This window comes from Protomyctophum bolini (assembly GCF_963924005.1).
Source record: "Protomyctophum bolini genome assembly, chromosome: 17".
NCBI classification, from domain to species: domain Eukaryota; kingdom Metazoa; phylum Chordata; class Actinopteri; order Myctophiformes; family Myctophidae; genus Protomyctophum; species Protomyctophum bolini.
The window spans coordinates 5,372,662-5,397,611 of NC_137878.1; the positions used below are offsets into that span (position 1 = coordinate 5,372,662).

At 46.2% G+C, this 24,950-nt stretch overlaps 1 protein-coding gene across 1 annotated transcript in view; it reads left to right on the forward strand.

The window, feature by feature from the left end:
• The window catches only part of mapk15 (mitogen-activated protein kinase 15), a gene marked incomplete at its 3' end in the record, with an annotated part of 44,836 nt that extends 20,260 nt beyond the window's left edge, over window positions 1–24,576 (forward strand). Inside the window, exons 6-14 of the mRNA XM_080787043.1 lie at window positions 2,352–2,518; window positions 14,635–14,774; window positions 17,758–17,815; window positions 18,124–18,261; window positions 18,742–18,847; window positions 19,550–19,928; window positions 20,862–20,968; window positions 21,333–21,497; window positions 24,391–24,576. Of these exons, the coding sequence (XP_080643169.1) occupies window positions 2,352–2,518; window positions 14,635–14,774; window positions 17,758–17,815; window positions 18,124–18,261; window positions 18,742–18,847; window positions 19,550–19,928; window positions 20,862–20,968; window positions 21,333–21,497; window positions 24,391–24,576 (1,446 nt within the window). The remainder of the gene's footprint in view (window positions 1–2,351; window positions 2,519–14,634; window positions 14,775–17,757; window positions 17,816–18,123; window positions 18,262–18,741; window positions 18,848–19,549; window positions 19,929–20,861; window positions 20,969–21,332; window positions 21,498–24,390) is intronic.
• Between the last annotated feature and the right edge of the window lie 374 nt (window positions 24,577–24,950).

Genomic DNA, 24,950 nt, shown 5'->3' on the forward strand with positions numbered 1-24,950 from the left:
ACCCTATAGGGGACACGGGGAGAACATGTGAGGGTACCACTACCTACCCTATAGGGGACACGGGGAGAACATGTGAGGGTACCACTACCTACCCTATAGGGGACACGGGGAGAACATGTGAGGGTACCACTACCTACCCTATAGGGGACACGGGGAGAACATGTGAGGGTACCACTACCTACCCTATAGGGGACACGGGGAGAACATGTGAGGGTACCACTACCTACCCTATAGGGGACACGGGGAGAACATGTGAGGGTACCACTACCTACCCTATAGGGGACACGGGGAGAACATGTGAGGGTACCACTACCTACCCTATAGGGGACACGGGGAGAACATGTGAGGGTACCACTACCTACCCTATAGGGGACACGGGGAGAACATGTGAGGGTACCACTACCTACCCTATAGGGGACACGGGGAGAACATGTGAGGGTACCACTACCTACCCTATAGGGGACACGGGGAGAACATGTGAGGGTACCACTACCTACCCTATAGGGGACACGGGGAGAACATGTGAGGGTACCACTACCTACCCTATAGGGGACACGGGGAGAACATGTGAGGGTACCACTACCTACCCTATAGGGGACACGGGGAGAACATGTGAGGGTACCACTACCTACCCTATAGGGGACACGGGGAGAACATGTGAGGGTACCACTACCTACCCTATAGGGGACACGGGGAGAACATGTGAGGGTACCACTACCTACCCTATAGGGGACACGGGGAGAACATGTGAGGGTACCACTACCTACCCTATAGGGGACACGGGGAGAACATGTGAGGGTACCACTACCTACCCTATAGGGGACACGGGGAGAACATGTGAGGGTACCACTACCTACCCTATAGGGGACACGGGGAGAACATGTGAGGGTACCACTACCTACCCTATAGGGGACACGGGGAGAACATGTGAGGGTACCACTACCTACCCTATAGGGGACACGGGGAGAACATGTGAGGGTACCACTACCTACCCTATAGGGGACACGGGGAGAACATGTGAGGGTACCACTACCTACCCTATAGGGGACACGGGGAGAACATGTGAGGGTACCACTACCTACCCTATAGGGGACACGGGGAGAACATGTGAGGGTACCACTACCTACCCTATAGGGGACACGGGGAGAACATGTGAGGGTACCACTACCTACCCTATAGGGGACACGGGGAGAACATGTGAGGGTACCACTACCTACCCTATAGGGGACACGGGGAGAACATGTGAGGGTACCACTACCTACCCTATAGGGGACACGGGGAGAACATGTGAGGGTACCACTACCTACCCTATAGGGGACACGGGGAGAACATGTGAGGGTACCACTACCTACCCTATAGGGGACACGGGGAGAACATGTGAGGGTACCACTACCTACCCTATAGGGGACACGGGGAGAACATGTGAGGGTACCACTACCTACCCTATAGGGGACACAGGGAGAACATGTGAGGGTACCACTACCTACCCTATAGGGGACACGGGGAGAACATGTGAGGGTACCACTACCTACCCTATAGGGGACACGGGGAGAACATGTGAGGGTACCACTACCTACTTTAGAGGACACGGGGAGAACATGTGAGGGTACCACTACCTACCCTATAGGGGACACGGGGAGAACATGTGAGGGTACCACTACCTACCCTATAGGGGACACGGGGAGAACATGTGAGGGTACCACTACCTACCCTATAGGGGACACGGGGAGAACATGTGAGGGTACCACTACCTACCCTATAGGGGACACGGGGAGAACATGTGAGGGTATACCTACTTTAGAGGACACGGGGAGAACATGCAAACTCCTACACGGAAAGGGTAACAAGACTACTCGCCCCGTTTCTGTTTTCCTCCCAGAATTTTCCCCAGTGAGGGGTGGGAGAGGCTGGACAGCAGACGGCTGGACTTTTAATTTCTCTAACTATATAAACTTTCATGAGAGCAGACAGCCTAAGTACAAATATAATTTAAGTCTGTTATTAATAATTTAAGTCTGTTCACAGAAGTTGTTGTAGGATATGTGGGGATTATCTGACGAGGTACCATTTGAGTGGGCAAAACCTTACATATACTAAATAATACTTAATTGTTTATAGTGTCAATATAAGTAAAATAATATAGCCTTTCCACAGGAGTATCTTTTTATATTTTTCCAAAAAGAATACAAACAGCCAATAGCATATTACAAAGTTATCCCCATCACTGGTGAAAATTCCGGGAGGAAAAACGGGCAAGCACCGGGGCGAGTAGTCCAGTATTCCACGGAAAGGCCCTTTCGCCGAACCCGCCGCACCCTCTGTTTTACATTTCTCCCCCTCCCCCCCCCCAGCCCTCCAACATCCTGCTGGACACGGACTGTTGTGTGAAGCTGTGTGACTTCGGCCTGGCCCGCTCACTGTCCCAGGTGGCCGAGGACAGCGCCGGGAACCCTCCGCTGACCGAGTACGTGGCCACGCGCTGGTACCGCGCTCCCGAGATCCTCCTGGGGTCCACAAGGTGCTTATTTAACCCATTTACGCGTCCGTGTCACCTTATAGCTTTTAAACACCACTTGGATCTGCTGTTCTTCCACAGCGAACGTTTTCTAACTCACATATTTGCTTCTATAGCGGGTCCCTGGAATTTTCAGATGGCGGCCAATTACATGTCATTTTTGGGGTCCTTGGATATGTAATAGTTTGAGAACCACTGATATAGAAACGTGAGGTTTTTCAGAAAACGGTCAGGATTTAGAAGGCATTTTGTAGAATGTGGTCTCAGGTCTCAGGTGGTACCTCCAGCGGCGGAGCTACCGGGGGGGTGAGGGGGGTGGTCACACCCCGGCCCGGACCTCCGGGGGGCCCGGGCTGTCAGATGATCGATTGACGATTTTTTTACACAGTCACTCACGACTGATAAAACCAGCGGGCCCCCACGAATCCCGCAATTAACCAGATACAGAGCTTATATAGGCAGCCTATAATAGGCTTTAATAGCCTACACTTTAGCAAAATATCATGTCTGATGAGAATGTACTGTGCTGGACTGTACAAGCACCGTGGAGTCTGTCTCACACTCTCTCCAACAGACATCCCAGCCACGCTCCAAAAGTGCAAGTCTCTCTCTGACGCCCTGTGGAAGTCCCTTCCGCAGCCCTCTGGTGATATTCTCACTCCCGTGCGCAGGTTTTCAAATCCCAGCAAATAAACAAAACCACGTAACTACTCACCAACACAAAGCCTGCTAGACCTTGTTAAAAGTCTATTTTCGTATCTGGGAAGCGTCTCAGGTCCCCAGCTTCTCTAAAATACACTTTGTGCCATCTTAATAACGCAATGTACCCTGCATTTTACCGGGCAGTCATTTCTTCTACTATGGCATTTTCGGGTTTTGCCTGCGCCGATCTAGTTGGATTAATTTTATTTAATGATTAAAATAGTGCATTTTATAGAGAAGCTGGGGACCTGAGACGCTTCCCAGCTACGATAATAGACTTTTACCAAGGTCTAGCGGTCCAGGGCTACAAAAGTGGCAGCACCTGTCACTCATTAGTAGGCTAATCACTCTGTGAGAATTTAGGAGTGCATATGTGTGGACTTCCTTTTCTCCACAACGGACTGTTTCGATTCTAAACCCCTTCTTGTTGCTTTTCCCTGTGTGCGATCACTCAGCAATAAGGTGAAACAGAACACAAAGATGAGTAGTAGCCTATTTATTTTTTAACACGCAGCAGCACCTCTCTCTCTCTCTCTCTCTCTCTACGTCTCTCTCTCTCTCTCTCTCTCTCTCTCTCTCTCTCTCTCTCTCGTGTGTGCATTGCTGCGCAATGTCACAGACACAGACGCGATCAACCAAATATAACACTTTCCCTCTATCTGTGACTGTGATCAGCTCCTCACACACATCTACGTCTCTCTCTCTCGTGTGTGCATTGCATTGACGCGATCAACCAAATATAACACTTTCCCGGCCTCTATCTGTGACTGCGGCTGTTGGGAGTCTGTTTCGGTGAGGCCCGGTCGTGCTGTCTCACCCCCCGGCCCGGCCCAATGTTGTTCCGCCACTGGGTACCTCCGACACACTGGTAGATCAACAACACATTAAACCCGTGGTTTTCAACCATTTTCATGTCAAGGTCCATTCTTTATTCAGCATTTTAAGCCACGGACCACCATTTGATGACATTCAGCCTCTCAGACTTAAAACTTTTAATATTTTGTTGTCACTGATCACGATTGTGTCCACAACGTGCTGTATTGATGTTGGTATACCATTAGGAGAGATAGCAGGCAAACGTTGATTAAAAAAAAAAGAAACTATCCTTCTACATTCTCTCTTAAATGTCTAGACTTCTTGTAAATTATGTAATGTAGATGTTTAACAATAACTTAACTCTTGAGAGTGTAAAACGTTTCATGTTTATGCTCTCAAGAGTTAACCCATTCTGACCTGAGATCAGATTCATACGAGGTTTCCACTGGACACACACTGGTCTGATTAACCCATTCTGACCTGAGATCAGATTCTAAAAATGTCAGTCGTTCTTCGATTTTTCAAAAAATAGCAGACCTACAAGCTCGTAGCGCGCCACTCGGTGGCGCGCTATGAGCTTGTAGATCTGCTATTTTTCAATAGCTAAAGCATAACATCATGCTAACACCAAAAGGGGTTCCCGGTCAGAATGGGTTCTATAAAGGGTACATTTGGTTACCAACTCTCCATCATTTAGCTGGGGACCACCTGGAACCCCCTCAAGGACCACTGGTGGTCCCCAGACCACATGGTTGAGAACCATTTAGACCTGAAACCAGATTCTACAAAATGTCTACTGAATCAGTTTCTCAAATCAGGTTTTTCATGTCAAGGACCCCAACGATGATATGTAATAGGCCGCCGACCCCCCCATCTGAAAATATGTTGTTCCAAAGATCCTCCCAGAAGCAAATATATATCAAATATTTTCAAAAATAGCAAAGTGCCGCGCTATACGAGCTTGTAGATCTGCTATTTTTCAATAGCTAAAGTATAACACAATGCTTAAAAACACCAAAAGGGGTTCCCGTCCTGAATGGGTTTAATATTTGGTTAAAACTAAAAACAGTTAAAACTCTATATTCTGATAGTAGGCTACTAAACTGTACCATTTACAGGTGAAAAGGCGCGTGGAATTCAGCTACAGTCTCAAGAATACCACGTTAAAGGCTCAGTGTCAAGAGTATAATCTATGTTAAAACTAAGTTGCTTAAATAACTATAATCTCTAAAACTGCCTAAAGTGCAAATAGCTCAAGTGCAAGATGCCAATACATTAGCCACAGACACGTGGCCATTATAGTCCGGGGCCGTGCAGTGTTCAGTGTGTGTTCATATAAGTCTGATGGATGCCAAAAAAGGATTGCAAGGCTGAGAAACCGGTTGCCTAGGCCGCGACCGCTTCCATGGATCTCACAGTCCTTCATTGCCATCCCCAGTTCATGCTTTCTGATGCATGTGTCCCTATAGCGATGACATCAGGGAACGATTTCTACCTCTGGTCTGCTTTGAGGCAGGACTCCAGAGAAGAAGGGAAGATATATATATATATACAGCTCCCAGACTCTGGAAGAGCTTGCCCCTTCACATTCGCTCTGCCCCCTCCATTGGTGTTTTTAAGTCTCACCTTAAGACTCATCTTTTCTCCCTGGCTTTTAATCCCTCCTGAGTCCATTTTATGCTTTCATGCTTACATTTTTGTCATTTTTATTATTGTGTTTCTCGTTTATATTCTGTGTTCTCCTGCCTGTTCTCTGTTTTTGCCACTGATGTACAGCACTTTGGTCAACCTTGGTTGTTTTAAAACGTGCTCTATAAATAAAGTTTGATTTGATTTGATTTGATATAACCTCATTGTCAGCTGACTTAGCTCTGTAGCAGTGGCCGGCAAACTGTGTTCTTCTGGATCGAACTAGTGAAGAAACACGGGGAAGGTTGCCGTATATTAGAGAAGTCGATGGGTGCCTCTTCCCAGAGAGATTTTGCGCTCTCATTAGAAGGAGGGTGTAAGTGCTTTGCAGCTGGATGCAGTACGTTGTTGTTGTTGATGCAGACACAGTAGTAACTTGTGATTTTATAGTCGAGTCGAGGGGCAGGTGCTCAAGTGACAAAAGGGCACCTTGTGCGGCGTGTGGAACCCGCCGGCTGCTTTAATAGTGTGTGAGATTTATAGATTTTGGGGCATAAATAATATAATAGACCCTTTTTTATTTATTTATTTGCGGCTTACGCCTTTTTATTGGGTTTTTGAAGGGACAGACAGTAGGCTGACAGGAAACGGGAGAGAGATGGGGGAAGACATGCAGTAAAGGCTGTGTCGGGCTCGGGAGTCGAACCCGCGGCACGCTGCGACTGGATTACCAGTCGGGTGCCCAGACGGTTACGCCACCGCCTGGGCCTAATAGACACTTTTAATCCAGAGTTGATCGATGCCACCATGGGCCACATATACTGTACACTGTACAAAAATAAAAAAATAATCATAATAATAAAAATAAATCAAATTAACTTTCAAAAGGGCACTTTGAAAGTTTGACATGCATTTGGCTACAGACAGACTCAGACCCCCATTTATGGCATTTCTATCTCTGGGACCCCAATTCATATTGCAAAAACCAATGTTAATTTTGAGAGTGTGTACAACCAATTGTACACTCTGAGTTACAGGCCCTTAAGGGTCCATTTGGTTACTAACTATGCCATGTGGGCGTGTGTGTGTGTGTGTGTGTGTGTGTGTGTGTGTGTGTGTGTGCGTGTGTGTGTTCTCGTATAACTTACCTTCTTAGGACCAAAAGTCCTAAAAGGAGCTTCCATATTAGGACCGTTGGACAAGTTAGGACCAAAATCATGGTCCTTATAAGGATTACCACTGCAACAGATACAGGGTGCCATTTTAGCATGCCTGGTGTTGAAATTGGGATGGTCCTAAAAAGTTGTCATTTTTACATTTGAGATCGCCCCCCTCTGACCAACCCATGTAATTACAGGTGTGTGTGTGTGTGTGTGTTTGTGTTCTCGTATTTGCTACCTACTTAGGACCTTTATGAGTAAAAAGAGCTTAGGCACTCAGGGAGGCACTGGGGAGGCACTGGGGAGACACTGGGGAGGCACTGGGGAGAAACTGCAGCCATTGGGGAGACACTGGGGAGGCACTCAGGGGGAAACTGGGGAGGAACTCAGGGGGACACTGGGAGGCACTGGGGAGGCACTCAGGGGACACTCAGGGGGACACTGGGGAGACACTAGGGAGGCACTGGGCAGACACTGGGGAGAAACTGCAGCCACTGGGGAGACATTGGGGAGGCACTGGGGAGACACTGGGAGGAACTCAGGGGGACACTGGGGAGGCACTCAGGGGGACACTGGGGAGCCACTGGGCAGACACTGCAGGGCAGACACTGGGGTGGCACTTGGGGAGGCACTGGGGAGGTACTGGACATTTCATATCACCCTTTTTTGGCAGCTTGGCATGGCATATATGATATGGGCATACAAGGTTTCTGCCCGACAGCAGCAATATGTTACACTCCGTTTAAATGTTTTTTTACTGCTCAGCAGAACAGATGACTTCAAATGGACGACGCTTAAAAGGCAAAATGTACACAAAATACAAACACATTGTTTTTATACAAATACAGTATGCTGCTGCCCTATATGCTCCTACATGAATAAGTCATGCACAAATAGTACATATACAGACTTATTGGATTCCATGTCAAATTGGTTTGTGTTGCTTTGATGCATTCTGGATCTGTTCATAGCCTCTGCAAATGGGATACCCAGGTCATCACTTCCTGTGTTCAAAAGTGTTCGAGAGAGTGAATTTGTCCTACTGAAAATGGCTCTAGATAACCTCCTAGATATTCACCCCCAACTTACTGAACAATATAAATATCAGATCCTACTAGAGACCATCTTCATCACTCAAATTGGCCAGATTCAGCATGCAAGACCATATTCCACTGCTTGTGACCAACTTTTTATTTAATTTGTCTTTTAAAAGCTTTTCAGGGGAGGAGACATTACATTATTTATCTGAGCATGTACATACGAAATCACAATAACTTACAGGAGTAAATGTTTTTTTATTTTTAGAACACAAATTGTCCTTATGTGATTGTTTATGTACCCGCATGGTTTGCCTACTGGCAACATTTTTTGTCTCTTCCTCCGATAGTGGCGGTTCTGTGGTTGCTAAGCAACCCAGTCCGCTTCTTAACCCCCCCACCTTACCCCCAGGATCGCACAGACTTTTTTGGAAAAGGGAAAAGGGAGACACATGATGTACATATGCATATTACACACTTATTTTTATCCATATTCCACTGCTCTCTGAGCACTTCAAGAACGATATGGCCTGCCAAGGCTGCTATTTCAGAGTGAAATTGTCACATTATTGAATTCCCCTATTATTCGCATTAGTAATGTTAAGGCCTTGGATGATTTTTTCCCTTATCCATGTTCTGGTGGGAATGTTGCTGTGCTTAGAGGGCCCTAATGGCAAAAACATGTTGTAATGAGGATATCCTTAACTCTGTCCATAGTTCTTATGTTGATAATTGCCTTTAAAATTCCCCTTCATCTCACAAAGCCAAGTCCCTAATTGACAAAAATGAGACCCCTACTTGCTGATGGTGGGTTTGACATCAGATAATGAGCTAGCAATGACACAGCTGCAATAAACCATCTCTCACCAGATCCTAAAAGTGAACCGTGGCTATCAGAGAATGGAGGAGACCCCAAGGAGCTAACATTAGGCCTCGAACGGAACTGCTCTACTGACATACTGAGTTATAAGAACAAGTACATTATTTACCATCAGCCTACAATGAGGAACATTTAAAAAAAATAGTGTCAAGCCATTATGATCCTCTGGGCTGTATGACTCCTTTCACATCTCGTGCAAAAATCATAGTGCAGGATCTATGGAACCAGGAAAGAGGATGGGATAACTTCATTAAAACGTATAGCTTTAACTTTAAAACCTCACACTGCATATGTAACTCAGAGTGCACAAATAGGCCCTCCTCATTCCTACAATAGCAACATATAACAAATGCAGGTAAATGCAAGGTTATCAATTCTCCTGTATAATATACTGTATAGGTACATGACACTCAGACTGGTGTCCTGTGATCTGTCACAGGCCCCTGTTGCTAAATAATTAGCACTGTTTGGCTGGAGCCAAGTAGCTTCCAAAAATCACATTCCTACCTTTTGATACGTTCTTTCAGGGGTAGCATATAATGTGATCCTTTATAGTCAACCATAATAACGTCGTTGTGTTGAGGAATGCAGACTTGTTTATTTATTTTACTCACTCATTGACACAGAGAAATGTGTTTCCTGCCACTAAATGAATGAAGTGGAACCTTACTGTCTTAGTGTATCACTCCGCCAGCTTTTTTTATTAAATTTTTTTTATTCGATGCAATTGTGAACAATAGCCAAGTAATACATAGTAAGATACATATCCATTGGCCAATCAAATGGTTCACTGCAGCTCAACAGTCAGTGTGAGGGGTGGTGATTGTTTACCCACAGGGCCGAGTCCCTGAGGGTGGCCTGGTCGCAACGAGATTCCCCCTGTCCGAAACGGACCAGAGACGGCTGAGATACGCCGGGGACCCCCGCGGACCCCCACCCGGGCACGAGACCCACGGGGCCGAGTCCCCGAGGGCGGCCCGGTCGCAACGAGATGCCCCCCAGCCAAAACGGACCAGAGACGGCTGAGATACGCTGGGGACCCCCGCGGACCCCCGCGGACCCCCACCCGGGCACGAGACCCACTGGGCCGAGTCCCCGAGGGCGGCCCGGTCGCAACGAGATGCCCCCTGTCCAAAACGGACCAGAGACGGCTGAGATACGCTGGGGACCCCCGCGGACCCCCGCGGACCCCCGCCCAGGCACGAGACCCACGGGGCAGAGTCCCCGAGGGCGGCCCGGTCGCAACGAGATGCCCCCCGTCAAAAACGGACCAGAGACGGCCGAGATATCCATTATTTATGGAGCGCCAATAACCATTTGAGAATATATTTAAATTTCAATAGCTGTCTCAGTAGAAATTTGTAAATGGCTTTTGGGAGGAACTGGTTGCTGGTCCTAAGAAGACCCATGGGGGAGGGTAACACATCACACACACACACTCGGTCCTAAGAAGAACCATGGGATTTTTTTTTATTTTATTTTTTTTAAGGGGGCTAGTGAATCATGGGGTGTGTGTGATATGAAATGTCCAGTACCTCCCCAGTGCCTCCCCAAGTGCCACCCCAGTGTCTGCCCTGCAGTGTCTGCCCAGTGCCTCCCCAGTGTCTGCCCAGTGCCTCCCCAGTGTCTCCCCAATGTCTCCCCAATGTCTCCCCAGTGCCTCCCCAGTGCCTCCCCAGTGTCTGCCCAGTGTCCCCCCGAGTGCCTCCCCAGTATCCCCCTGAGTGCCTCCCCAGTGTCTCCCCAGTGCCTCCCCAGTGTCCCCTCAGTGCCTTCCCAGTGCCTCCCCAGTGTCCCCCCAGTGACTCCCCAGTGCCTCCCCAGTGCCTCCCCAGTGCCTCCCCAGTGTCTCCCCAGTGCCTCCCCAGTGTCCCCACAGTGCCTTCCCAGTGCCTCCCCAGTGTCCCCCCAGTTCCTCACCAGTGTCCCCCTGAGGGCCTCCCCAGTGTCTCCCCAGTGCCTCCCCAGTGTCTCCCCAGTGTGCCCCTGAGTGCCTCCCCAGTGTCTCCCCAGTGCCTCCCCAGTGTGCCCCTGAGTGCCTCCCCAGTGCCTGCCCAGCGACTCCCCAGTGCCTGCCCAGTGTCCCCCAGTGTCCCCCCAGTGTCTCCAATAGCAATACAAGAGCAATAATACAAATTAATCTTAATTTATTAATGTTATTTAATGAATTAATCAAATTAATTAATGAATCAAAAGTTGATTGAAGTTATTATATACTTAAAGCAGCATTAGTATGTAACTTTCCTCTTCTACCCTGGATTTGAACCCGCTTTCCTGCGTGCTGAAAACTTTAGCATTGAGCTAATCGAGCCGAACTGCTTGCTCGGGGGATACATTTAATCTTGACCATAAGGTCAAAATTCGAGTCAGATCCTGTGGCTAGGTGAGACATGACCTTTGACACGATCTAAATGTCTCAACAGAAGAGCAGGGAGACAAAATACAACCAGCCCAATTGTATAAGTTATATTGTATTAACATACTCTACCATACAGATTGGACAAAATGTAATTGTATTCATTAAAAAAAGAGTTACATTTTCCACCACTGCAAAACTACTGCCATTTGAGGCATTGATTTCTCATTTCTGCATTAATGGTTTTACTCCTAGGTTTAGTTTAGTTTATTTAGGATCCCCATTAGCTGTTACACCTGGCAACAGCTATTCTTCCTGGGGTCCTCACAGAATAATATACATACACAAATTTAAATAAAAACAACATTACAGATATCATAAAAGAAATACATTAAAGCATAACAACCACGGTTAGTGCATTCACTCTAGATTACATTAACTGGTATATTGACAGGGTAAAATGCCTTTTACCCTTAATTTCTGTGATGCATACTGGTAGAGAGTTCCAGAAAGTCATTGCCCTGTACATGACTGTATTCTTCATTGCATCAGTTCTTGGCTTAGGCACTGTAAATCGACCCATTGCAACATGTCTGGTATTACAGTATGTACATGTCTATCACTGGTATAATGAATATTTTTATATAAGCATTTTGTTTTTTTATTTGAACAAATGTTCCTAAAAAATCCAGCCAGACTGGCAGCTAATCTCTGCTCCACCAACAGCCATGACAGCTTCTGATGATTTAACAGTACTAGATCTAGTATTGCAGTTCAGGGCAAGGCGAGCTACCTTATTCTGGGCTATTTGTAATTATGCAGGTCCTTTTTAGGACCACACAACTGGACAATAGTCAAGGTGGGATATCACTAGTGCCTGGATGACCTGGACAGCAGATGTTGGAGTTAAAAACTCATCTCCTAATCATGGACAAACCCCCTCCCATTTCTTAGTTATGTTTTGAATACGAGTAGACCATGTTAGATGACTGTCTAATATAACCCCAATAAGTTTTGTTTCATCTACCTGCTCAACTGCTAGATTGCTCAGATTCAGATTCAATTTGGGTTTTGACTTGAGCATATGCTGTGATCCAAATACAATGGATTTAGTCTTTGAGATGTCCAGGACCATCCTATTGTTCACCACCCACTCTGATATGTTCTGTAGTTCCTTGTTAAGAGCTACAGACAGATCTTCCACATTAGTGGCAGACATATACAAAGTAGTGTCGTCAGAATACATGGCTATATTGGCCCCGACCAGTGGCATGTCATTTGTAAATATAGTGAACAACAAAGGACCTAAGCAACTTCCTTGTGGAATTCCACAGTGAATATGTTTAGTATCTGAGAGACTCCCATTATAGTATACTCTCTGTGATCTGCTGGATGAATAGCTTTTTATCCACCTTAGTGCAGATAAGGTAAAACCATAACATGAAAGTTTGTCAAGCAATAGATTGTGATCAATAATGTCAAACGCGGCACTAAAATCTAACGGTACAGACCCCACTATAGTCTCTTAGAATCCACATTCATTAGACAGTCATCTATTAACTGTGTCAGTGCTGTACATGTAGAAAGCCCATCTCTATAGGCGTGTTGAAAGTCAGTATTCAATACATTCTCAGAGAAATATGATTGAATTTGGTTAAATACATATTTTTCCATTAATTTAGCAAGAACTGGCAGAATGCTAATAGGGCGGCTGTTAACTCCTGTGATGTTTGTTTTAGAATCTTTTGGTATTGGAATAACTTTAGCTTCCTTCCATATTTGTGGATTTTTGCCTTTCTCGTAAAAGCTACTATGTTGTGGTCAGTGCATCCAAATTCAACAGAAATCACCTTTGAGCATAGATCAGCTGCATTTGTAAAGATATGATCAATACAGGTGGAGGAGATGCCATTTATTATTTGTGTTCTTGTTGGCTTGTTTGCTAACTGTGTTAAATTGTATGTATCTGCAATAGCATGGAGGGTTTTCTTAAGTGAGCATGTTGGAGAGAACCAGTTAATATTCATATCTGCAGGTATATACAATTCCCTATTACTGTCTGATGCTCTGTCCACCATCAATTTACAATTTACAATTTAGGCATTTAGCAGACGCTCTTAATCCAGAGCGATTTACATTAAGCAAGAACAAAAGCACCATCTCACATACACTGCTGACTACTACTGAGAATTGGAATCCGGTAGTCTGTAACAGCAACACAGCAATATAGGTTTAATATTAGGCAAGTGGACTTGTAGCCATAGAGCTTCAATGTCACTAATTATAAGGTCATCTCTCCTCTTTACTGGAATATCATTTAAAATATAAAAAGCCACACCCCCACCATGAATATTTCTGTCTCTCCTGTAGATATTATACCCATGTACCATAAATTCCTTATGACATGTTTCATCTAAATGTGTCAGATATGGCAAGTATTCTATATCAGGGGTGCCCAAACTTTTTTCACTGAGGGCCACATACAGAAAAATATAGGAAGGGCTGGGCCACTCACTAGAGATGAGATATATCACCTCACCTGTCGTGTATTAAAGCAGGGTTTACTGCACAATGTTGTTGGCATGGCGCTGCGCCATGCTTGAAATAAATCGTGCCATGCCAAGCTGCCCAAAAAAAAGGAAGAAAAAAAAAGAAAAAAGGGGGGCTATTGAATCATGGTGTGTGTGTGATATGAAATGTCCAGTACCTCCCCCAGTGCCACCCCAGTGTCTGCCCAGTGGCTCCCCAGTACCTCCCCAGTACCTCCCCAGTGTCCCCTGAGTGTCTCCCCAGTGTCCCCTGAGTGTCTCCCCAGTGTCCCCTGAGTACCTCCCCAGTGTCCCCTGAGTACCTCCCCAGTGTCCCCCTGAGTACCTCCCCAGTGTCCCCTGAGTGCCTCCCCAGTGTGCCCCTGAGTGCCTCCCCAGTGTCCCCTGAGTACCTCCCCAGTGTCCCCCTGAGTACCTCCCCAGTGTCCCCTGAGTGCCTCCCCAGTGTGCCCCTGAGTGCCTCCCCAGTGGCTGCAGTTTCTCCCCAGTGTTTCCCCAGTGCCTCCCCAGTGTGCCCCCAGTGCCTCCCCATTGTCTCCCCAGTGCCTCCCCAGAGGCTCCCCAGTGCCCCCCCAGTGTGCCCCTGAGTGCCTCCCCAGTGCATATAGATGATTAAACTCATAAGAGCCAATGCAGTGAAGTTACTGACCAAAAGGTTTTAGCTTTCTTTTGTTTGGAGACGGTCCTAACAAGTAGGGTAAAAATGTGGTAATTTATAGTTTGCCCTTCTTTAAATCTGATGTGATTGTATTAAAATAGATTTTTTTCCACATTCAGGAGTGTAGTTTATATGTTTCTACTATGTCTAGAAAGTGTGGTCCTAACGAGGTAAGCAATAACCTGAAAAAAAAGTGTGGTCCTAAGTAGGTAAGTTATACGAGTATGTGTGTGTGTGTGTGTGTGTGTGTGTGTGTGTGTGTGCGTGTGCGTGTGTGCGTGCGTGTGTGTGCGTGTGTGTGTATGCGTGTGTGTGTGCGTGCGTGTGTGAAGGTATACCAAGGGTGTGGACATGTGGAGCATTGGGTGCATTCTGGGAGAGATGCTGTTGGGCAAGGCACTGTTCCCTGGAACCTCAACCATCAACCAGATAGAGAAGATCATGAGTGCTATACCCCATCCCCGCCCGGAGGGTGAGACACACACACACACACACACACACGCACACACACACGCACACACGCACGCACACACACACACAAACAACCAGGAGTAAACAATACATGTTTTACGATCGCTAGTACGGCTAGTAAAATAAGGGACAAACATTTCTCATGAGCATCATCATCTTATATAAGTCACGCTACAATCCTATTAATAATTTAGAGGACCGTCTGTCCGTCAGTCAGAGTACTTCCTTAGCATAGAGCAAGACAGCTGCTCACTTTCTGCGCCATCTCACGACGCACGGACCGCCTCACGGAACCTAGCGCCGCACAGCCCTGTCCTCCAACCTCAATCTGCCCTGCATTACACACGCCAAACATTCTAACAATCATCAAAATTTAATTAATTTGCGTAACAAAAAAAAAAAACATCTCCCCGCAAATCACGTGTCACCAGTGTCACCAGTGAAATGCATGTTGGGACGGACACAGATTAATACTGGGACACACTTTTCCGCACAACAGACCCACACGGGTAAACAATCCCCCCCCCCTATCACATTACCCACACTGAACATAATTTGCTGTTCATATTCAGAACGGGTAAGGACTAGTATAAACTAGAACTGCACTCTGTCGAGTGCATACTTGCTTGTTGCACACTAGTAGGCCATACTAGTGCGCAAGCAGAGCGCGCAAGTACGTTCGACCGCTACAAACTGTCAACCAATTACATATACTATGTATATGTAATTTGTAAGTTGATTAGCGGTATACTGTGGTTACTTTGCGCCGTACGCAGTCCCAGCCGTCCCGCCACTTTTGATGCGTATGCACCGTCCCAGAAAACTGTGCCTGATACGGCAGTGGTGCCAGATTACATACAGTACATGTATACACAGGAGCATTACCTTTAATCCTCCCAACACTAAAACATATCGTCATTACGTCACCATCGAAAACAATTACACTCTGGCATTGGGTCCTTCCAATCCACATATTTCTTACGTCATCATTGAGAGCTAGTTATACATATTACACACCATGTAATCTGGTCCCAGCAAATCAGGCACAATTTGCTGGGACGGTGCATACGGATCAAAAGTGGCGGGTTGGCTGGGACGGTGCATACGAGCCGGGCGAAACTATTACTTGCGCGCTCTGCTTGCGCAAGTAATTCATTTGATTACCATGCAAGCGAATAGTATACACAAAGATGTTATAATACATAGCCGTTAATAATCACACTTGTGTGAAGTGAGGGGCGCTCTTATCATCACACATCATCATTCATCACATTCCGTGATCAGCCAATCAAGTCATCACAAAAGTCATTCCGGCCAATCACTTTTCTCACTTTAATCCTCAATATGTACTTTGCTCAGCCAATCAAATCGTCGCTATGGGGTGATCAGCCAATCAAATCATCGTGTTTGTGTTCACACAAACAGACAAAGCTGTGGCGTAGGAGGGGTCAAAAATAAGAAAAAAACGTAAAGAGAAGATTAAAGAAACAGATAAACTTGGCAATAGTACGTTTAAAAACCACTTCAGCAGATTGAAAAAGAAAACGAAGTTGGCAACAGTCTAGCTGAAAGCACTTGAGCAGATAAAAAGGTTGGCACTAGTACAGACTATCCACTTTAAGACGCAATGTGCATAATATGGCGGGATTGCAGCCTATAGTGCCCTATCTTGCACTTATACCCTTACCCCTTATCGCTAAACTTTCTTTTTTGCCATTTCTTTGCCAATAGCCGGTCAACAAGCTCACAACGGTCAACGTTAGTTGAACAAATTTAAAATGTTTTAAAATAGTAAACAAATCCCAATTCGTTTTGGGATAAGGGGTAATCGGTGAACACAAGATAGGGCCCTAAAGCCATACGACTCGCAGGGGTGCCCACACTTTTTTGACTTGAGAGCTACTTTCAAGATCTACCAACCGAAAACATTATAATACCATTGCTGAAAATGGCTTTGGAATAGCGGTGCTGGCATTACATGTAAGACATATTATACAATGGGGAATGGGAAGGGAAATAAATTGAATAGGTAGAGATTTTGTACTTGTGTGTAATTCTACCGACATTTGTGCACAGCAACAGCAACAAAGTATCGTTGTGGGTTTGAGCTGACAGGCTTTTTTTTATGTCAATGAATCAAGTCAACTTAATTCAAGTGGCAGATTAAATATTCTTTAGGGACATGTCATGTGATCTACCTGCACAGCCTTTGTGATCTACTGGTACTGTAGATCGCGATCTACCTTTTGGGCACCCCTTGGCCTACAGCAGGGGTGGGCAACTTTGACGATGGCGAGGGCCACTATATTTCCACACTCACTCCAGAGGGCCACTGTGCATATTACTACTGTCTTTGCAAAAATAGCCGATCTACAAGCTCAAAACGCGTCGCACTGCATGCGACGCATTTCAAGCTTGTAGATCGGCTGCAATCAATACTATATCAAATCAGCGTTCTGATATTAACCTGAGGGCCACATTAAGTGAAGGTGGGGGCCGCATGTGGCCCCCGGGCCGCCAGTTGCCCACCCCTGGCCTACAGTATGTGATTATGTCATTCATACACGTTGCACCAAGGCAGTGAAAAGAGCAGATCTACAAGCTCACAGCGCATCACAAAATGTGAGCTTGTAGATCGCAGCAGGCATTATGACTATATGTTTGGGGTATTTAGAAGTTTCAATATGTTTTACTTTATACTCCACTACATCTCTGAGGAAAATATTGTACTTTTACGCCACATACTAGTATTTGAAAACTTTAGTCACTAGTTTTTCTTTTTTTTATTACAATTTGTATTTACTAAACTTACATTACCCACGTATAAGCTCCATATTTCAGCTATTTAGAAATTGTCAATCTGCATCATCTCTTGTGAATTTGTAGATTTTCTATTTTCAGACATTTTTATACTTACTTTTTCTACTTCATGTGCATTTTTATGCCAAAAAACGTCTCTCTCTCTCTCTCTCTCTCTCTCCCAGACATCGTGGCCATCAGGTCAGAGTACGGTGCGTCTGTCATCCAGAGAACTATGATGAAGTAAGACTCTCTCTCTCTCTCTTTCTCTCTCTCTGTCTCCCTCTCTCTGTGTCTCTGTGTATCTGTCTCTGTCTCTGTCTCTCTCTCTCTCTCTCTCTCTCTCTCTCTCTCTCTCTCTCTCTCTCCCTGTGTCTTTGTGTGTCTCTTTCTCTCTCTTTCTCTCTCAATTCAATTCAATTCAAAGGAGCTTTATTGGCATGAGAAAACATACGTTTACATTGCCAAAAGTGAACAGTAAACAGAGCTCTCTCTCTCTCTCTCTCTCTCTCTCTCTCTCTCTCTCTCTCTCTCTGTGTCTCTCTCCCCAGGCCTCAGGTACCATTAAAGGACCTGGTCCATCCATCAGTACCTCCTGAAGCAGTGGACCTGCTGATTGGCCTGCTGGTGTTCAACCCTGACAAGAGACTGACCGCCCAGCAGGCCCTGGAGCACCCCTATGTAGCCAGGTAGCTCCTCCCCTTTCACTGTAGCCCCTCCCCTTTCACTGTAGCTCCTCCCCTCTACCTGGAGCACCCCTATGTAGCCAGGTAGCTCCTCCCCTTTCACTGTAGCTCCTCCCCTCTCCCTGCAGCACCCCTATGTAGCCAGCTAGCTCCTCCCCTCTCCCTGCTGCACCCCTATGTAGCCAGGTAGCTCCCCCCCTTTCACTGTAGCTCATCCCCCTCTCCCTGCAGCACCCCTATGTAGCCAGGTAGCTCCCCCCCTTTCACTGTAGCTCCTCCCCCTATCCCTGCAGCACCCCTATCCAGGTAGCTCCTCCCCTTTCACTGTATCTCCTCTCCCTGCTGCTCTGCTCTCCTCTCCTCTCTCATATTGTAGTTTGAGTGTCAGTCAGTCCTGCTGTACTTGTCTTACTGTGTGTGTGTGTGTGTGTGTGTGTGTGTGTGTGTGTGTGTGTGTGTGTGCGTGCGTGCGTGCGTGTTCAGGTTCCATAACCCGTCCAGAGAGCCGTCTCTCCACTATGAAGTGGTTCTGCCTGTCGATGACGACGTTCAGCTGTCTGTGGCTCACTACCGCAACAAGCTGTATGAGGTACCTGTCTGTCATAACAACCTGTCTGTGTAAGAGAAGATTTGTTGAGGCTTATCAAAGTTTTTGTGTCCACCTTTGAGTGCCATTGACGATGAATGGCCAGTTTTGAGTGTTTGTGTGAACACAAACATTGATGACAAAAGTGAGTTGAAGTGATTGGCCCGGAATGAGATGATGTATGATTATAAGAGAGAGATTTTTCAGAAATAGAAAATCAAGCTGTGAGCTTGTAGAAAAAAAAGAAAACTGTAGAAAACTGTTCCTCATTTTGCTGGGTGACTGCCTGGAACCTGGAAACCACTTTATGAATGTGAACCAATGTTGCCAACCCATTATCAAGGTCCATTATTCATTCAGCATTTGAGCCCCGGACCACCCAGACAACTTCAAATGTTGGTGTTGTTGTTGCTGAATAAGATTGTGTCCACAGCTCCATGCTGTACCATTAGGAGAGATAACAGGCAAACGTTTGGTAAATTAAGCAATGCAGATTATGTAACAATATTGAACAATAAATGAACTCTCGTAAAATGAAACGCTCTCAAGAGGTAATCTAATGAGGGTGCATGTGGTTACCAACTCTCTATCATTTAGCTGGGGACCCACCTGGAACCCCCCGAAGGACCACCGGACCCCACTTTATGAACCAATGCACTCAATGCTCCGTCTCTTCTGTTTCTGGGGGGGGTGTGGCGGGGACAGATGATCCTTGAGAAGAGAGCCAATCAGAGGATCCAGCGGGGACTGCCGGCCAGCCCGCCGCGGGCGGGGGGGTCGGCTAGGGACGGCGGTGACGTCACAGGGAGTGGCCCGCTCGCCGCAGGGCACGGGAAGGAGGGTGCAGGAAGTGACCCGCTCGCCGCGGGGCACGGGAAGGACGGCGCAGGAAGTGGCCCGCTCGCTGCGGGGCACGGGAAGGGAGACGGGAATGAGGAAGTGCTGCCGGAGGACGCCAAACCTCCCGTCCTGGTGAACAACTCCTCCTCCTCCTCCTCCTCCTCCTCCCAGAAGAAGAAGAGCAGTCCGACATCTAGTCCAGTCCACGGGAGACTCACCTTTAACCCCATCACACACTCCCCAAGTACGCACTACCTACAAACCCATCACACACTCCCCAAGTACGCACTACCTACAACCCCATCACACACTCCCCAAGTACGCACTACCTACAACCCCATCACACACTCCCCAAGTACGCACTACCTACAACCCCATCACACACTCCCCAAGTACGCACTACCTACAACCCCATCACACACTCCCCAAGTACGCACTATCTACTACAACCCCATCACACACTCCCAAGTACGCACTACCTAAAACCCCATCACACACTCCCCAAGTACGCACTATCTACTACAACCCCATCACACACTCCCCAAGTGCGCACTACCTACAACCAGGACTCTGAGTTTTTTTTATGCAGATAGATAGATAAATAGATAGATAGATAGATAGATAGATAGATAATCAATTCATTTTATGGAATGCTACTCCATGGTGCAACTATATATACAGTATTGTAACATTCTCCTTGGCTTTGACTGGAGGTGGTGGGGCGATCTTTGCCTTTTTTCCGTCGCTCGTTATGCAGGCTGAGGCCACTGACTAATATGTATCCAGCCAAGTCGGTCATTCGTATTATCATTTGCGCTGCGCACACGCTTGGTGCTGAGCGAGGGTTGTTTTGGTATAGAATCCGTCCACTCCATGTGCGTGCGCACGTGCCTTTGCGTGCACGGCCGCGCGCTGTTTCACCCACGTTTGGTTAAAAAGTTATATCGAGCGATGTTTGAACATTAAACTTTCCAAATAACTTTAGCATTCGACGTGTCGGGGTCCAAGCAACTCTCTGTGCTATCATGCTGATACCTGCTGCGTTCGCTCCGCCGCTGACAGGGAAGAGAACTGAGCACGTGACCGCAGTCCACGTGACACTCTCTCTATATGAAAACACACACTTCACCTACAGCTCTCCTAATCTGTCCTCTGGTGTTTTCATTTTAAATGTCAGATGGTTTTGCCAAGACCAACTATCGGTATGGCACAGCGGGCCGCAAGCCAGCACAGCACACCAGCAACGGCACTACATCGCCAGGAGATGGCGCCAACGGTAATATAGTAAGTAGCTCTGGGATCCAATCATCAAACCCATTGACTTTGATTTGATTTGATTTGATTTGATTTGATTTGATTTGATTATTTACTGTTTATTACATTAATTTATCCATATATTTTTTATGTTTGCGCAAGCAGAGTGTGCGAGTATTGTGGTCGACCTTTCACCTACAACTGTATGAATAGGCCTTTACAGGTGTGTAACTCTTCTTGAGAGTGTACAACTGGAACCAAATGGACCCGTATAAGGGCCCACACCTGGTGAAGGAAGAGGCCCAGGTTCCTTTCAAATATGGCTGCTGTGCATCGATCCTATTCCCTTCCCACTCTAAAGTGTATCTCTCTCTCTCTCTCTCTCTTTGTCCAGTCCATGGGTCAGATCGTGCAGAGGGGGCGCTCGGCCCCAGTGGCCCGGACCACCAGCTCCTTCTCCCTGACCCAGAGCCAGGCCCAGAACAACCCTCTGGTCCGCAGGGACGAGCCGTCGGCGTGCGCTGCAGCTGGCATGATGTGTGTGACCTCTGCACGCCTGGTCAGTGTCTAAAGCTCCTTCAGAACAAAGTTACACAACGTGCTTCAGAACAGGATAACATTTTGCACTGCACGTTTAACTCATTTTGGGGGCGGCAACCTCTTTTGGTGTTTTTAAGCATTATGCTTTAGCTATTGAAAAATAGCAGATCTATACAAGCTTATAGCGCGGCTCTTGAATATATGGCTCAAATCTTTGAATATATATTCTTTCAGAGCGAACGTTTTTAACTCAAATCTTTGCTTCTGAGAGGTTCCTGGAACAACATATTTTCAGATGGGGGTCGGCGGCCAAATACATATCGTTTTTGGGGTCCTTGACATGAAATATTGAGCACCACTGATATAGAAACAAAGGTATTTCAGAATCATCATGATTTTGATAAACATGTCCTGGATTTCACCACAGTGAAACGCTCACGTTTAAAACAAGCCCTGGCTTTCACCAGAGTGACGCTCACGTCAACGTTTAAACATTTGGTTTTAGCTGGACATGAACGATCAACTGGCAGCTGTTGCCTAAAACCTGGCGCTGTCCCGTCATGCCACGAAACTAGCTCACAAGGCAGAGCTGCTACTTTCACTGGCCAGGCGAGCATCGGCCATGACCAAATGACTAAATTAAGCATTTACGCCTAGGATATATACATATTTTAAGTTTGCCTATAGACACGTTCAGAAGCGGTTCTCATGGTCGCAGCTAACGTATTTCCTGTAGGCAGAGGACACACCTGCATGGCTGCGGTGTAAACGGGCACCTCTTCTACTACAGTGAATGGAAAAGTGACTCGTGTTCGTCGGCTCAAACGTTACTCTTTTACCTGCTTTGTACTAATACACTATTAAACTTTACAAATATGCACAGAACAGGATATACTTTAAATGCTTAGTATGAGGTATAAAGTACAGCAGCCTTGTGTTCATACAACAGAAAGATTGAGTATTGGTTAAGACTGACGTTATGTATCTTTCAGGACCTTTCACTGCTTCGTCTCAACCATTGCTCTATGGCTCTGGTCTCAGCGACCGCGGTGTGTTCTTTGACATTCCGTTTCTCTCCAAAGTCGAACGTTATCACTACCGTTGGAGCAGCCATAAACTACACAGGTTCATCCTGATGTTCTGGGGCATCTTTGTAAAGTTAGTGTTATAGTAAAAAGCAGGTAAAAGAGTAACGTTTGAGCAGACTAACATCAGTCACTCTACCGTTCACTGTAGTAGAAGATCTGCCTCTTTACAGGGAATACGTTAGTGTTGACAGGCTGAGTGTACCAGAAAAAATCTGTCCCCCCTATCGCAGGTTCAATTTCGGTCGGTCACTCCTTCTGCGAGGCCCCCCCTCCACCACGACAGTGGAAGATCCAGGTATATTTTATGGTGAAGTCAGATTCCCAGGACAGTGCCGTGGCTCGCCTGTAAGGGCTGGGAAATGTACTGTACTGCTGAGTGAGAGAGCACCACTCCCCCCCTCTATGCGGCATAGAGAGTGGAGCAGCCCCTTTTTTATGGCGAGACCCAGGAAATAAGTGGCAAGAGCTCTTCAGCGGCTCGCCTGAGGAGACTACTTGCCTTTTCCCGTGCCGGGGATCCTGTCGTTTTCTGATTCACAGTGACCACTGATCACCCAGAATGCACCAAAATACACGTGCAGAAATATGACAACAGAAATAGGTAATGCAATGGGGCAGAACATGGGAAACATCTAAGTATAATGTGTATCATTGCAATATGGGTTATCATGTTGTTATCATAATCAGTATGCAGCTACCATTATATTTGATGCAGTTACCATGCTGCGACCATGAGACCCGTTTCTGAACGTGTCTAACCACTTCCAAACTATAGGGACGGGTTATGTGGTTACTGTCTTATAGCAGTACTTTTGTCTACCTGAACCTTTATGAGAAGAATGTTTTAGAATGCATTGCAAAAGTAATGCTTCCCCTGAATAAAGTAGTAGCCAGTACTTTTAGTAGTATTTCTAATTTCCAATACTTTTACTTCTACTCCACTACATCTCAGAGCCAAGATTTGTATTTGAAAACTTTAGTTACTAGTTACTTTACTACTTTATTTTAATTTTGATTAGAAAACATACATTTACCACTTCAACCCTATATACATTCCGGACCATTTGAAAATAGCCGATCTACAAGCTCACAATGCGTCGCAAACGCGATGCATTGTGAGCTTGTAGATCTGCTATTTTCAATAGATTTTGTACACATTTTGAACTTGTGAAATGGCACATTCTGCACAATGGGTTCAAGTACATTTTGATGCCGATACTTTTGTACTTTTACTCAAGTACATTTTCAATTGCGTACTTTTACTTGTAACGAAGTACTTCTAAATTGCAGCATTGGTAGTTTTACTTATGGTGTTATTTTGTGTGCATGTCCTCGTCTATATAAAGTACCATTTGATTTGACAAAATAGCCGAACTTGTAGATCTGCTATTTGTACGAGTACGGCGCTGTCCCACGGCAAAATATAAATCACGCTTCAACCCATTCTGTACGGGAACCCCTTTTGGTGTTTTAAGCATTCGGTTATACTTTAGCTATTGGAAAATAGCAGATCTACAAGCTCATATTTTTTGAAAATGTGGCGCAAATCTTTGAATAATATATATTCTTTCAGAGCGACCGTTTTTTTAACACAAATCTTTGCTTCTGGGGGACATATTTTTAGAAGGGTTTTGGCGGCCAATTACATTATATTTTTGGGGGGTCCTTGACGTGAAAAGACATTTTGTAGAATCGTGCGCAAGTCTAAATGGGTTAATCGGACACTTTCCCTCTGGATAAGATAAGATGCCTGAAATAAATTTTAAACTTTATCTCATTCTTGTTTCATCGTATACTGCTCTTCTTCCCCTATATGCTTCCCAGAACCAGCGCTCCCACGCTCAGATGCGCGAGGCGCGGCCGCCGCTGCGCTTCAGTAAGAAGGTGTTCCAGAGCAACTCCAACGTGTCGACCTCCGGAGACCCAAGAGCTAAAATGGGCAGCTACTCCCAGGCCTACGGGACCATCAACAAGACACAGCTGGACAACCTACTGAGACCCTCGAGCTGAGGCTACTCCCAGGCCTACGGGACCATCAACAAGACACAGCTGGACAACCTACTGAGACCCTCGAGCTGAGTCTACTCCCAGGCCTATGGGACCATCAACAAGACACAGCTGGACAACCTACTGAGACCCTCGAGCTGAGGCTACTCCCAGGCCTACGGGACCATCAACAAGACACAGCTGGACAACCTACTGAGACCCTCGAGCTGAGGCTACTCCCAGGCCTACGGGACCATCAGCAAGACACAGCTGGACAACCTACTGAGACCCTCGAGCTGAGGCTACTCCCAGGCCTATGGGACCATCTTAATTTTTTTTCTTTAAATCTTTATCCCACGATTTTTGCAACCCATTTTTTCACCCAGTGTCAATTATCT